This window comes from Hemiscyllium ocellatum, chromosome 3 (assembly GCF_020745735.1).
Source record: "Hemiscyllium ocellatum isolate sHemOce1 chromosome 3, sHemOce1.pat.X.cur, whole genome shotgun sequence".
NCBI lineage: Eukaryota > Metazoa > Chordata > Chondrichthyes > Orectolobiformes > Hemiscylliidae > Hemiscyllium > Hemiscyllium ocellatum.
Genome location: NC_083403.1, coordinates 108527914 through 108540155, shown reverse-complemented (window position 1 = coordinate 108540155; position 12242 = coordinate 108527914). Strand labels below are relative to the sequence as shown.

Below are 12242 nucleotides of genomic sequence, written 5' to 3'. Positions count from 1 at the left end.
CTGAACATTGTAGATAAGATAATGAATGCAACTTGATCCAAGAATGGACTGGGCAGAAAACGAGAGAAGAACCTCTGAAGAATAGTGTTTCACAATCAGGATCCCTTTTAAAACACAAACCATCGCAAAAAATAAATGTCAAATGATTTTGTTTTGAGATTTGTTTTGTTTAAACACCAAACGTCTATATTATTAGGATATGGATTTTAAAAAGGTGAATAAATCAAACTAAGTGGGTTGAATATGAAATTGACAATGACACCTTTATTAAAAAATATCATCATCACTAATGTTGAATCCACTCACTCAGCATCACCTTTGGTAGGTTCTACACAATGGGCAGCACAATGGCTCAGTGTTTAGCACCATGGACCCAGATTCGATTCCACTCTCAGGCAACTGCATGTGGAGTTTGCACGTTTTCCACGTCTGTGTGGGTTTCCTCCAGGAGCTCCTGTTTCCTCCCACAGTCCAATTATGTGCAGGTGAGGTGGACTGGCCATGCTAAATTGCCCATTGTGTCCAGTGATATGCAGGCTGGATGGATTAGCCATGGGAAGTGCAAGGTTACAGGGATGGCATGCTCAGTGGCACTGTCAACTCAATGGGCCAAATGGCCTGCTTCGACAACAGATTTAATGAATGAACTCACCTGCATATGATAAACTGAGGAGTGTACTCCGTTCAAGAGGGGGTGCCCATTTAGCCCACATTGCATGCATCGCAGGGAAGGTCACACCCTATTACATAATCAGAACAGACACAAGAAAAAGTTTAATCTTAAAAGCTAGTGACAGTCAAATTGGAGGGAAAATCCATTTCTTTAAACTCTACCCACTTGTCAACAATTTTATTCACATCCCCAGCCAGTCAGGCTCAACTGGACCATTCAAAACCTTGTCGTTCTGTTAGACCAAACTGTGTTCGTTGACATCATATTGACCCATCACCAAAGCAGTCTTCTTCTGCTTTGGTAGTATTGCTCACTGCTACAGCCCACCGGTTGCTGAAATATTCAGTGATATCTTTCTTATCACCAGACTCAACAATTACAAATGTTAGCTATATAGGAGTCCAGAGATTTCAGTTTTGCTCAGATTCAGCTTCTCCCACCCCACCATTCATGGCAGTATCTTCATGTATTGAATTCCTGAGCCATTTTCACCTTAAATCTCTCTGCTTCTCTCATTTAAGATCAACCTGTTTGAAGAAGCTTTATTGTTTTTGTGTTTCTTTGGCTTGTTTTTCTTATTTTTTTTAAATGGTGTTGGAGAATATTACATAGTAAGAACAGCAAACATTGTATGTTGTTATAATTAAAAAAGGCGAGTAACCTAAAACATTAACTGTTGTTTTTGTGTCTCCACAGATGGTGTCAGACGTGAGGATTTCCAACATTTTCAGTTATTTTAGAAAGCAAAGATTTTTTTCTAAACATTGCATATTTACACTTACCAAATGCTATTTTTCAATACTATAGATCAGTAAACATTAAAAGCATAAAACTTTATGACAATAATATTTCTAATAACAAAGATTTACAATTTCCAAAGCATTCTGGTTTTCTGTAGTTATAAATGTTCAAAGTTCTATCATTAGATAAATTCTATATTAGGGGAAGCCCATTTGTTATTTCTTCATATGAAAGCTTAACTAAATAAGTACAAAAAATATTAATTTGAAAATCCAATATTTGCACAGAACCAGGTCTTCAACCTAAAATGTTAACTCTTCTCCTCAACCCACAGACATTGCCTGACCTCCTCAGTTCTTTCAGCACTTTTTGTTTGTATTTCAGACGTCCAGCATCTACACTATTGTGTTTTTGGACATGGCGAGTACTAAATCAAGGCTGTCCAAGGATATATTCAAATAATTTCCATCATTCAAAAGGATACACTTTGTAATATGCTGCATCTTGGAACTTTCTTTCCTCATCCATGAACTTTTATGTCAATATGACCTTATCAACAGTCATACGTAATTTGGACAACGATGCTTCATTATTGACAGCAAATAAACGAGTAGAAATTCAGTAAACTAGTTACAGCTAAATAACTACAGAAACTTCAAAACCATTCATCACAATTTAAAAACCATGATGTTTTTAAAATAAAAACTCAAATTGTGCCAATTTCACTGTCTTCCTTCCCAATGAAGATCTATACTTCCTGGAATCATGTAATCCAAATGGTCAAAAACAGTTAGTCACTATTGATTTATAACCAACACCACACACACCTGAATGTTTGAATTAAGTAAAATGCTTAAACGTTTGGAAAGGAAAACTTACACCATACCTCTCCCAGACCTTCAAGAACTCTCAATATAATTACACAGTAAGCACTCAATGCTGCTGCTGGAGGAGTCAGGAGGGTCAAAACTGAAGTGCCCAGTATGCCAAAGCCAAGTAACAGCTTCCCTCCAAATCGACCTGCCAGATATCCACCTGGTATCTGAGTAACGATGTAGCCAAAGAAGAAAGAGCTAAGGATCCATCCCTGTATGTCTGAATTCCATTTATATACCTTGCCCTGTTAGAAACAAAATTTTCCAGTAAAAATACTACCTCTCAAAATTGACCTTATTTCAAAATTAAGAAAACATCCTTAGGCCAGCTAAGTGCATCATGTTTAAAACATTTAAACGTCTATAAATCAATAACACATGAAAAGGTCCAACATTTGTTAACATACACATCATTTTGAAGAAATATTTCAACTATCCAATTTCCATTGAACATGTAAATTTCTGACCAGATTTAGGATATGGTTAACACTGGCAAGATGATCATTCATTACCAATTGAAGTTGCACTGAGAAGGTAGGTGGCCCTTCTTGAACATTATGCTAACGTTGCCATCATATGGTTAGCTAAGGTATTCCAGTGATAGTGAAAGAAAAACATTAAATGTTCTTTTTCCATGATACTCAGTCATAGAGATGTACAGCATAGAAACAGACCCTTTGGTCCATGCCGACCAGATATCCCAACCCAATCTAGCCCCACCTGCCAGCACTCGGCCCATATCCCGCCAAACCCTTACTATTCATACACCCATCCAAATGCCTCTTAAATGTTGCAATTGTACCAGCCTCCACCACTTCCTCAGGCAGCTCAATCCATACACATACCACCCTCTGCGTGAAAAAGTTGCCCTTCAGGTCTCTTTTATATCTTTCCCCTCTCACCCTAAACCTATGCCCTCTAGTTCTGGACTCCCCGACCCCAGGGAAAAGACTTTGCCTATTTTCCATATCCGTACCCCTCAATTTTGTAAACCTCTATAAGGTCTCCCCTCAGCCTCCGATGCTCCAGGGAAAACAGCCCCAACCTGTTCAGCCTCTCCCTATAGCTCAAATCCTCCAACCCTAGCAACATCCTTGTAAATCTTTTCTGAACCCTTTCAAGCTTCACAACATCTTTCACAACTCAATACTCTGACCAGTAAAGGAAAGCATACCAAACGCCTTCTTCACTATCCTATCTACCTGCGACCCCACTTTCAAAGAGCTATGAACCTCCACTCCAAGGTCTTTGTTCAGCAACATTCCCAAGGACCTTACCATTAAGTGTATAAGTCCTGCTAAGATTTGCTTTCCCAAAATGCAACACCTCACATTTATCTGAATTAAGCTCCATCTGCCACTTCTCAGCCCATTGGCCCATCTGGTCCAGATCCTGTTGTAATCTGAGGTAACCCTCTTCACTGTCCACTACACCTCCGATTTTGGTGTCATCTGCAAACTTACTAACTGTACCTCTTACGCTCTCATCCAAATCAGTTATGTAAATGACAAAAAGTAGAGGACCCATCCGATCCTTGTGGACTCCACTGGTCACAGGCCTCCAGTCTGAAAAACAACCCTCCACCACCACCCTCTGTCGTCTACCTTTGAGATACTGTGCAACTTCAGAGAAAAACTCAATGTTCCTGTTGCTAGTTTCTCCTCTTCTTGTTGAGACAGGCCAGATGGCAGGGAGCATAAAGAATGAAGAAAGCCAAATTTGATTACCTGTTAGCACAGGATTGAAAAATTCTGATTGAATTGAAACCTGTACTGCAAAAACTCAATCACAGAGTGATAATAACCAGGCAATGTCACTTGAGTGGGGCAAAATTATGTTAACTTTCAAGTGGGTTATTTGGAATGCTTAAGTCTGATATGTGATCAATGGAAAAAGTTTTAAATTTTTAAAATAGCATCAAGTTGCTTGATAGTTTTTGTAAGCATAAAGTTCATCTTGAAAAAAGCTTTGAAGTAAAATTCAATAATAAACCTGTGACGGAGTACAACAATCCATTATGATGGAGAATTTCCCGATTCATATTGCTATGCCTTTGGATTTCTCCTTTTCAGGATGTTATTCTAACTTGTGTGACATAGATACCCTTAATGAAATGTACATACTATTCAAAATTAATATTAAAGTACATTCAATTTTCAAATCAAATTACAGCTTGCGAATCACAGAATTGCTAGTGCAGGAGGAAGCCATCACATCTACATATGTTCTCAGCATTTTAATGACATTCTCATGATATTTTTCAAAACCTCTGCACGCTGCTTCCATTTTGAAAATTTGATGATTTTGTAAACTTCTTAGTTTTTTTCTTAGCTTTCTCTACTCCAAGAAAAACAGTTGCAATTTCTTCAATCTTTCCTCTTAACTGAATTGTCGCATCTCTAGAACCATTCTCCAATGCACTAATTCCTTCCCAAGTGTGCCATCATGTGGTTAACCACGGTATTACAGAGTATTGATCCAATGATAAATGATGGAAAAAAACATTAATATTCTTTTTTTCAAGAAATTGTGCAATTTAACAGAAGAACAGGGCGGCACGGTGGCACAGTGGTTAGCACTGCTGCCTCACAGCGCCAGCGACCCAGGTTCAATTCCCGACTCAGGCGACTGACTGTGTGGAGTTTGCACGTTCTCCCCGTGTCTGCGTGGGTTTCCTCCGGGTGCTCCGGTTTCCTCCCACAGTCCAAAGATGTGCGGGTCAAGTGAATTGGCCATGCTAAATTGCCCGTATTGTTAGGTAAGGGATAAATGTAGGGGTATGGGTGGGTTGTGCTTCGGCGGGTCGGTGTGGACTTGTTGGGCCGAAGGGCCTGTTTCCACACTAAGTAATCTAATCAAAAACTTAGTCTTCCTTAACATTGCTGGCTTTTCTCTTCTTGGTGGGAAAGGTCAGATCTACGTTACTACCTGTTCCTTTTATTCCACGAACTATAACTTTCCTGACAAGTCTGTTGTGTGGCATTGTATCGTGCCTTTTGGAAGTTACGTACACCATATAAATCGGCTTGCCTCATCAACCCTCTATATTGCCTTTACGAAAAGCTCCAGCACATTGGTTAGACTCAATTTTCCCTCAACAAATCCATGTGGAATTTTCTGAATCAATTCACATTTTTCCATACGATTATTAAATTGTATCCCAAATAATAGTTTCTAGAAGTTTCCCTGCCACTGAAGTTAAACTGACTAGCCATCCAGCCTGGATCTATAAATCTTACCACCTACTCCAAATATGAAATTAAATTTCATCAAGACACTCCTAGAAGTATACCAGTCCCAAAACTAGCTTGGTTGCCAATGAAATGGAGGTAGGGATGGGAGAAGCTGTTTTCATGTCTGGGAGAGGCAGAGCACTTCTTTAAAGTGGGTATCCTTTGAAGAGATTTCACAGTCGTGTAGACTTAGAGTCAAAAAACTGCAGATGCTGAATTCCAAAGCAGAAAAGCACGAAGCTTGAAGAACACAGCAAGCCAAGCAGCAGATAGCATGTTAGTCTTTACAGCGAGAGGATTGGAGTACAGGAGCAGGGATATCTTGCACTTGTTCAGGACTTCGGTGAAACCCCATCTGGAGCACAGAGTGCAGTTTTGGACTCCTTACCTGTTCTGACTTTAGGCATGGAACATAGGTTTACTAGACTGATTCCTGGGATGACTGTCAGGAAAAGAATCAGAGTCATAGAGAGGTACAGCATAGAAACAGACCCTTCGGTCCAACTTATCCATGCCGACCAGATATCGCAACCCAATCTAGTCCCAACTGCCAGCACCTGGCCCATTTCCCTCCAAACCCTTCGTATTCATATACCCATCCAAATGCCTCTTAAATGTTGCAACTGTACCAGCCTCCACCACATCCTCTGGCAGCTCATTCCATACACATACCACCCTCCGTGAAAAAGTTGCCTTTTAGGTCTCTTTTGTACCTTTCCCCCCTCACCCTAAACCTACACCCTCTAGTTCTGGATTCCCCAACCCCAGGGAAAAGACTTTGTCTATTTACCCTACCCAGGCCCTTCATGATTTTTTAAACCACTATAAGGTCACCCCTCAGCCTCCGCCACTCCAGGGAAAACACTCCCAGCCTATTCAACCTCTCCGTATAGCTCAAATCCTCCAATCCTGGCAACATCCTTGTAAATCTTTTTTGAACCCTTTCAAGTTTCACAACATCTTTCCTATAGGAAGGAGACCAGAATTGTACGCAATATTCCAACAGTGGCCTAACCAGTGTCCTGTACAGCTGCAACATGACCTCCCAACTCCTGTACTCAATACTCTGACTAATGAAGAAATGCATACCAAATGCCTTCTTCACTATTCTTATCTACCTGCGACTCCACTTTCAAGGAGCTATGAACCTGCACTCCAAGGTCACTTTGTTCAGCAACACTCCAGAGGACCTTTCCATTAAGTGTATAAGCCCCACTAAAACTTGCTTTCCCAAAATGCAGCATCTCACATTTATCTGAATTAAACTCCATCTGCCACTTCTCAGCCCACTGGCCCATCTGATCAAGATCCCACTGTAATGTGAGGTAACCTTCTTCACTGTCCTAAATCTCCAATTTTGATGTCATCTGCAAACTCACTAACTATACTCCTTATCCTCACATCCAAAGCATTTATAAAAGTGATGAAAAGTAGTGGACCCAGTACCAACCCTTGTGGCACTCCACTGGTCACAGGCCTTTAGTCTGAAAAACAACCCTCCACCTCCCTCTGTCTTTTACCTTTGAGTCAGTTCTGTATCCAAATGGCTAGTTCTACCTGTATTTCATGAGATCTAACCTTGCTCACCAGCCTCCGATGGGGAACCTTGTCAAACACCTTACTGAAGTCCATATAGATCACATCTACTGCTGTGCCCTATTTGTTACTTCTTCAAAAAACACAATCAAGTTTGAGACATTATTTCGCAAGTATAAAGCCATGTTTACTATCCCTAATCAGTCCTTGCCTTTCCAAATCCTGTCCCTCAGGATTCCCTCCAACAACTTGCCCACCAACGTCAGGCTCACCAGTCTATAGTTCAGTGGCTTGTCCTTACCATCTTTCTTAAATAGTGGCACCATGTTAGCCAACCTGCAGTCTTCCGGCACCTCACCTGTGACTATCGATGACACAAATATCTCAGTAAGTCCAGGAATCACTTTCCTAGTTTCCCACAGAGCTTTAAGGTACACTGGATCAGGTCCTGGGGATTTATCCACCTTTATGCGTTTCAAGGCATCCAGCACTTTCTCCTCTGTAATATGGAGATTCTTCAAGGTCACCATCTATTTCCCAACATTCTATGTTTTGCATCTCCTCTTCCACAGTAAATACTGATGCAAAATACTTGTTTAGTATCCCCCTCATCTCCTGTGCTCCACATAATCAGCCTTGCTGATCTTTGACGTGCCCTATTCTCTCCCTAGTCACCCTTTTGTCCTTAATGTATTTGTAAAAACCCTTTGGATTCTCCTTAACCCTATTTGCCAAATCTATCTCTTTTCCACTTTTTGCCCTCCTGATTTCCCTCTTAAGTAGACTCCTACTGCCTTTATACTCTAAGGATTCACTCGATCTGTCCTGTCGATACCTGATATGTGCTTCCTTCTTTTTCAATTTCTTTAGTCATCCAGCATTCCCTATACCTACCAGTCTTTCCTTTCACCCTAACAGGAATATACTTTCTCTGGATTCTCATTACATCAGTTCTGAAGGCCTCCCATTTTCCAGCCTGCGAACATTTGTGCCCAATCAGCTTTTGAAAGTTCTTTACTAATGCCAACAAAATTGTCCTTCCTCCAATTTAGAACTTCAACTTTTAGGTCTGGTCTATCCTTTTCCATCACTATTTTAAAACTTATTATGGTCACTGGCCCCAAAGTGTTCCCCTATTGACTCCTCAGTCACCTGCCCTGCTTTATTTCCCAACAGTAGATCATGGCTTGCACCTTCTCTAGTAGGTACATCCACATACTGAATCAGAAGATTTCCTTGTACACACTTAAGAAATTCCTCTCCATCTAAACCCTTAACACTATGGCAGTCCCAGTCGATGTTTGAAAAGTTAAAATCCCCTAGCATAACTACCCTATTATTCTTACAGATAACCGAGATCTCCTTACAAGTTTGTTTCTCAATTTCCCTCTGACTATTAGGAGGTCTATAATACAATCCCAATAAGGTGATCATCCCTTTCTTATTTCTCAGGCCCACCCAAATAGCTTCCCTGGATGCATTTCCAGGAATATCCTCCCTCAGTACAGCTGTAATGCTATCCCATAAAAACGCCACTCCCCCTCCTCTCTTGCATCCCTTTCTGTCCTTCCTGTAGTATTTGTATCCTGGAACATTAAGCTGCCAGTCCTGTCCAAGCCTAAGCCTTATTTCCGTAATTGCTATGATATCCCAGTCCCATGTTCCTAACCATGTCCTGAGTTCATCTGCCTTCCCTGTTAGGCCCCTTGCATTGAAATAAATACACTTTAATTTATCAGTCCTACCTTGTTCTCTACTTTGTCACTGCCTGCTCTGACTGTTTGATTCGCCTTTGTTCTCTCATGTACCAGTTTCAGATTGATCTCTTTCCTTACTATCTCGCTGGGTTTCTCCCCCACACCTTACTAGTTTAAAATCTTCCTGAGCAGCTCTAGCAAATCTTCCAATTTAGGTGCAATCCGTCCTTCTTGTACATGTCACTTCTACCCCAAAAAAGCTTCCAATGATCCAAAAATGTGAATCCTTCTCCCAGACACCAGCTCCTCAGCCATGCATTCATCTGCTCTAACCTCCTATTCCTGCCCTCACTAGCTTGTAGGACCGGGAATAATCCAGATATTACTACTCTCAAAGACCTCCTTTTTAAATTCCTGCCTAACTCTAATCTCCCTTCAGAATCTCAACCTTTCTCTTCCTATGTCATTGATTCCAATGTACACAACGACTTCCAGTTGGCCCGTCCTCCTTGAGAACATTCTGCACCGTCTCGGAGACATCCTTGATCCTGGCACCAGAGAAGCAACATACCATTCTGAATTTTCGCTGCTGGCCACAGAAACATCTGTCTACCTCGGACTAGAATCCCCTAACAAAATCCATCGCTTGGAACCAGATGTACCCCTCATTACATTAAAGCCAGTCTCAACGCCAGATACTTGGCTGTTCGTGCTACATTCCCCTAAGAATCCATCACCTACTAAAGAGTCTGGATTAGTGGCCTATATTCACTGTCATTTAGAAGACTGTAAAATTCTAACAGGACTAGGCAGGGTAAATGCGGGAAGGACATTCCGAATGACCAGGAAGTCTAGAACAAGCGATCACAGTTCAAAAGTATGCAGTCAACTACTGAAGGAGGATAAGAGGAGAAATTTCTTCACCCAAAGAGTGATAACCCTGTGCAATTTTCTGCTATAAAAAGTGATTAAGACCAAAACATCAAAATGTTCTCAAAGAGTTAAATATAGTTTTTCAGACTAAAAGGGACCCAAGGATATAGAGAGAAAATGGAAATAGGTTACTCAGCTGGACATTCAGTCATGATCATATTGAATTCCAGAGCAGTTTGAAGGGACAAATGGTCTATGTTTCTCATATCCAACTTCGCAATGATCAGTTACAGAAACTTTTACACAACCAGTGTTCCCACTCTGCTATAAGGTCCAATAACAGCCTCCACTTTTCCCACTCTGTTCCTAATCCTCTCCAATTGCATCTTCCTACCACTGGAACCATATGATACAAGTGGGATCATGCTAAATATACCTGTGCAAGACTTCCAAAGTTACATAATCACTAATTGAATCGTCAAATTCTGGGCACTGTCACACATTTCAAATAAACTAAAGTCAGTTGCATTAAGACTAGGACCTAGTATCACTTTAACTAAATTTCTGACAGAGCTATCTGTACAGCAAATCCCATTTGAAAGCACTGGTGCTATTTTATAAAGCACTAGATGTTTTGTCCTACAGACTTCACTCAGTTTTATTCTGTCAAGAGTCAAAACATTAACTGGAAATCATGAACAGCTGCCCAAGTCCAACAGTCAAAATACTTTTGAAGAATTGTACTGTTGTGATTCTCCTCCCTGACCAACAATATAACCAAAGGGAATTCAATGCACCAGTATCTTAACTGGTGACTGATGCAATGTACAATTTAAAAATCACAACACTGGGCTATAGTCCAACAGGTTTATTTGGAAGCACTAACTTCCAGAGCACTGCTCCTTCATCAGGTGATTGTGGAGTACAAGATTGTAAGACACAGCATTTATAGCAAAAACGCTGATAGAACTCATCAGTCACCAGAAATGCCAAGTTAAAAATGCAGCCAAAGACACCTACATAATGGCACCAGGTTTGAGCAGCAGCTCATATACAAAAATAAAAAAAAGGGAAAAACAATGACTGCAGATGCTGGAAACCAGATTCTGGATCAGTGGTGCTAGAAGAGCACAGCAGTTCAGGCAGCATCCAACGAGCATCCTTTATTCCTGATGAAGGGCTTTTGCCCGAAACGTCGATTTCGCTGCTCGTTGGATGCTGCCTGAACTGCTGTGCTCTTCCAGCACCACTGATCCAGAATACAAAAATAAAAAAAGTTAACTAAACACACTAAAAATATTTTGTGCTAAAAGATTTTTTTTCACTACCTTTCACAAATACTGATTATCTCATTTGAATGAACAAATCAGAGACAGCTTATCTTACCTTTTTCACATAATTTTGTTGAGTAGAATTGGAATGTGGTGGACATGCCTCAACACTCCCATTCTTCAATGATGTTGCATTATCATCTAACATCTCAACCATCGCTACACTGAGATTCACACGTAGTGCGTACACAACAAAAAATCCCCAAAAAGCCAAAATCGCCAAGTTGCATCGAGCTGAGCAGCATGCTGAAACTGAATTGAGAACAGAATATATAAATCTATTACTACACAGTCTCAAATTTAATAATAAAACTAGAGATTTCGGCAGAAATGTGAAATGGTGGCACCTTTCCATAGAACAACAGTGTTGAAAAATAAATCAGTGAATTGAATATGCTTTCCTACTTCATCTGTCGGTCTTTTAAATGCTTTTCAGTCAATGCTTTTCTAACCCCTTCAGTCTCTTTTTCTTTTAGTAATATGAACTATTAAGGGCACATTGCTGCCATTCACAGCTACACACCCTGCTGAAAGATAAAGAAAAACCATAAAAATTCACCCAATAAATAATAGGTTGGAAATATACACACTGCTACCTTTGGAGACTAGAGCAAAGTTACATCACTGTAACTCGTGTCTCAGAATCAGCCATTCTAATTCTTGCGACTTTTAACAGTGATTCTGGTTTTGTTCACTGACACACCATTACTCCTTTCAATATATGAAAATAAATTAATGTATGCTGCTGCAATTTCTTTATTCAAATCCTGTCTTGAAACTTACATCATGAAGACAGAAGCCAAAGGATAATTTGTCTACAAAATATTTTACAATATGAAAATCCACGATGGCAAAGCTCTTGCACAGAGATCATTTGTCATTGAGGTCAATCATAGATTTATTAAGCATAATTTAAAATGTAATTAAGCATAATTAGAAAACTTAGACTACGATTTCTTCATTTAAACATTAACTAGTGATTCAGACACATTGAAGTTCAGAGCTCAGCATTTTAGAACTTTATGATTTCAAGTACTCATTACAAACTGTCGCCATTTATAAATTTACCAATCCACCAACTGCATCTACTAATAACTCCCCTATCAACAAGAAAAAGTGTATTAAAAGGTTCGCTATTATTGGGCTGAGATAGGTATATGGTGAAACCTTTAAATTACGTTTTTTTCTGTAACATTTAGTATTCATAAATCTCCCAAGTTTACAAAAAATGAATTGAAGATGGCAAGACAAGTTTTAATAAAAACATAATGAACCTTTGACTT

The 12242-nt window shown here is 40.0% G+C and overlaps 1 protein-coding gene across 2 annotated transcripts in view; it reads right to left on the bottom strand.

Moving 5' to 3' along the window:
• The window catches only part of slc17a5 (solute carrier family 17 member 5), a 36232-nt gene that overhangs the window by 21857 nt on the left and 2133 nt on the right, over positions 1 to 12242 (bottom strand). Inside the window, exons 2-4 of one of the 2 annotated variants that reach the window (XM_060852759.1) lie at positions 11015 to 11211; positions 2301 to 2534; positions 653 to 740 (exon numbers count right to left, since the gene is read on the bottom strand). In XM_060852759.1, coding sequence (XP_060708742.1) covers positions 653 to 740; positions 2301 to 2534; positions 11015 to 11211 — 519 coding nt within the window. The remainder of the gene's footprint in view (positions 1 to 652; positions 741 to 2300; positions 2535 to 11014; positions 11212 to 12242) is intronic. The other variant, XM_060852766.1, reaches the window with a different exon arrangement.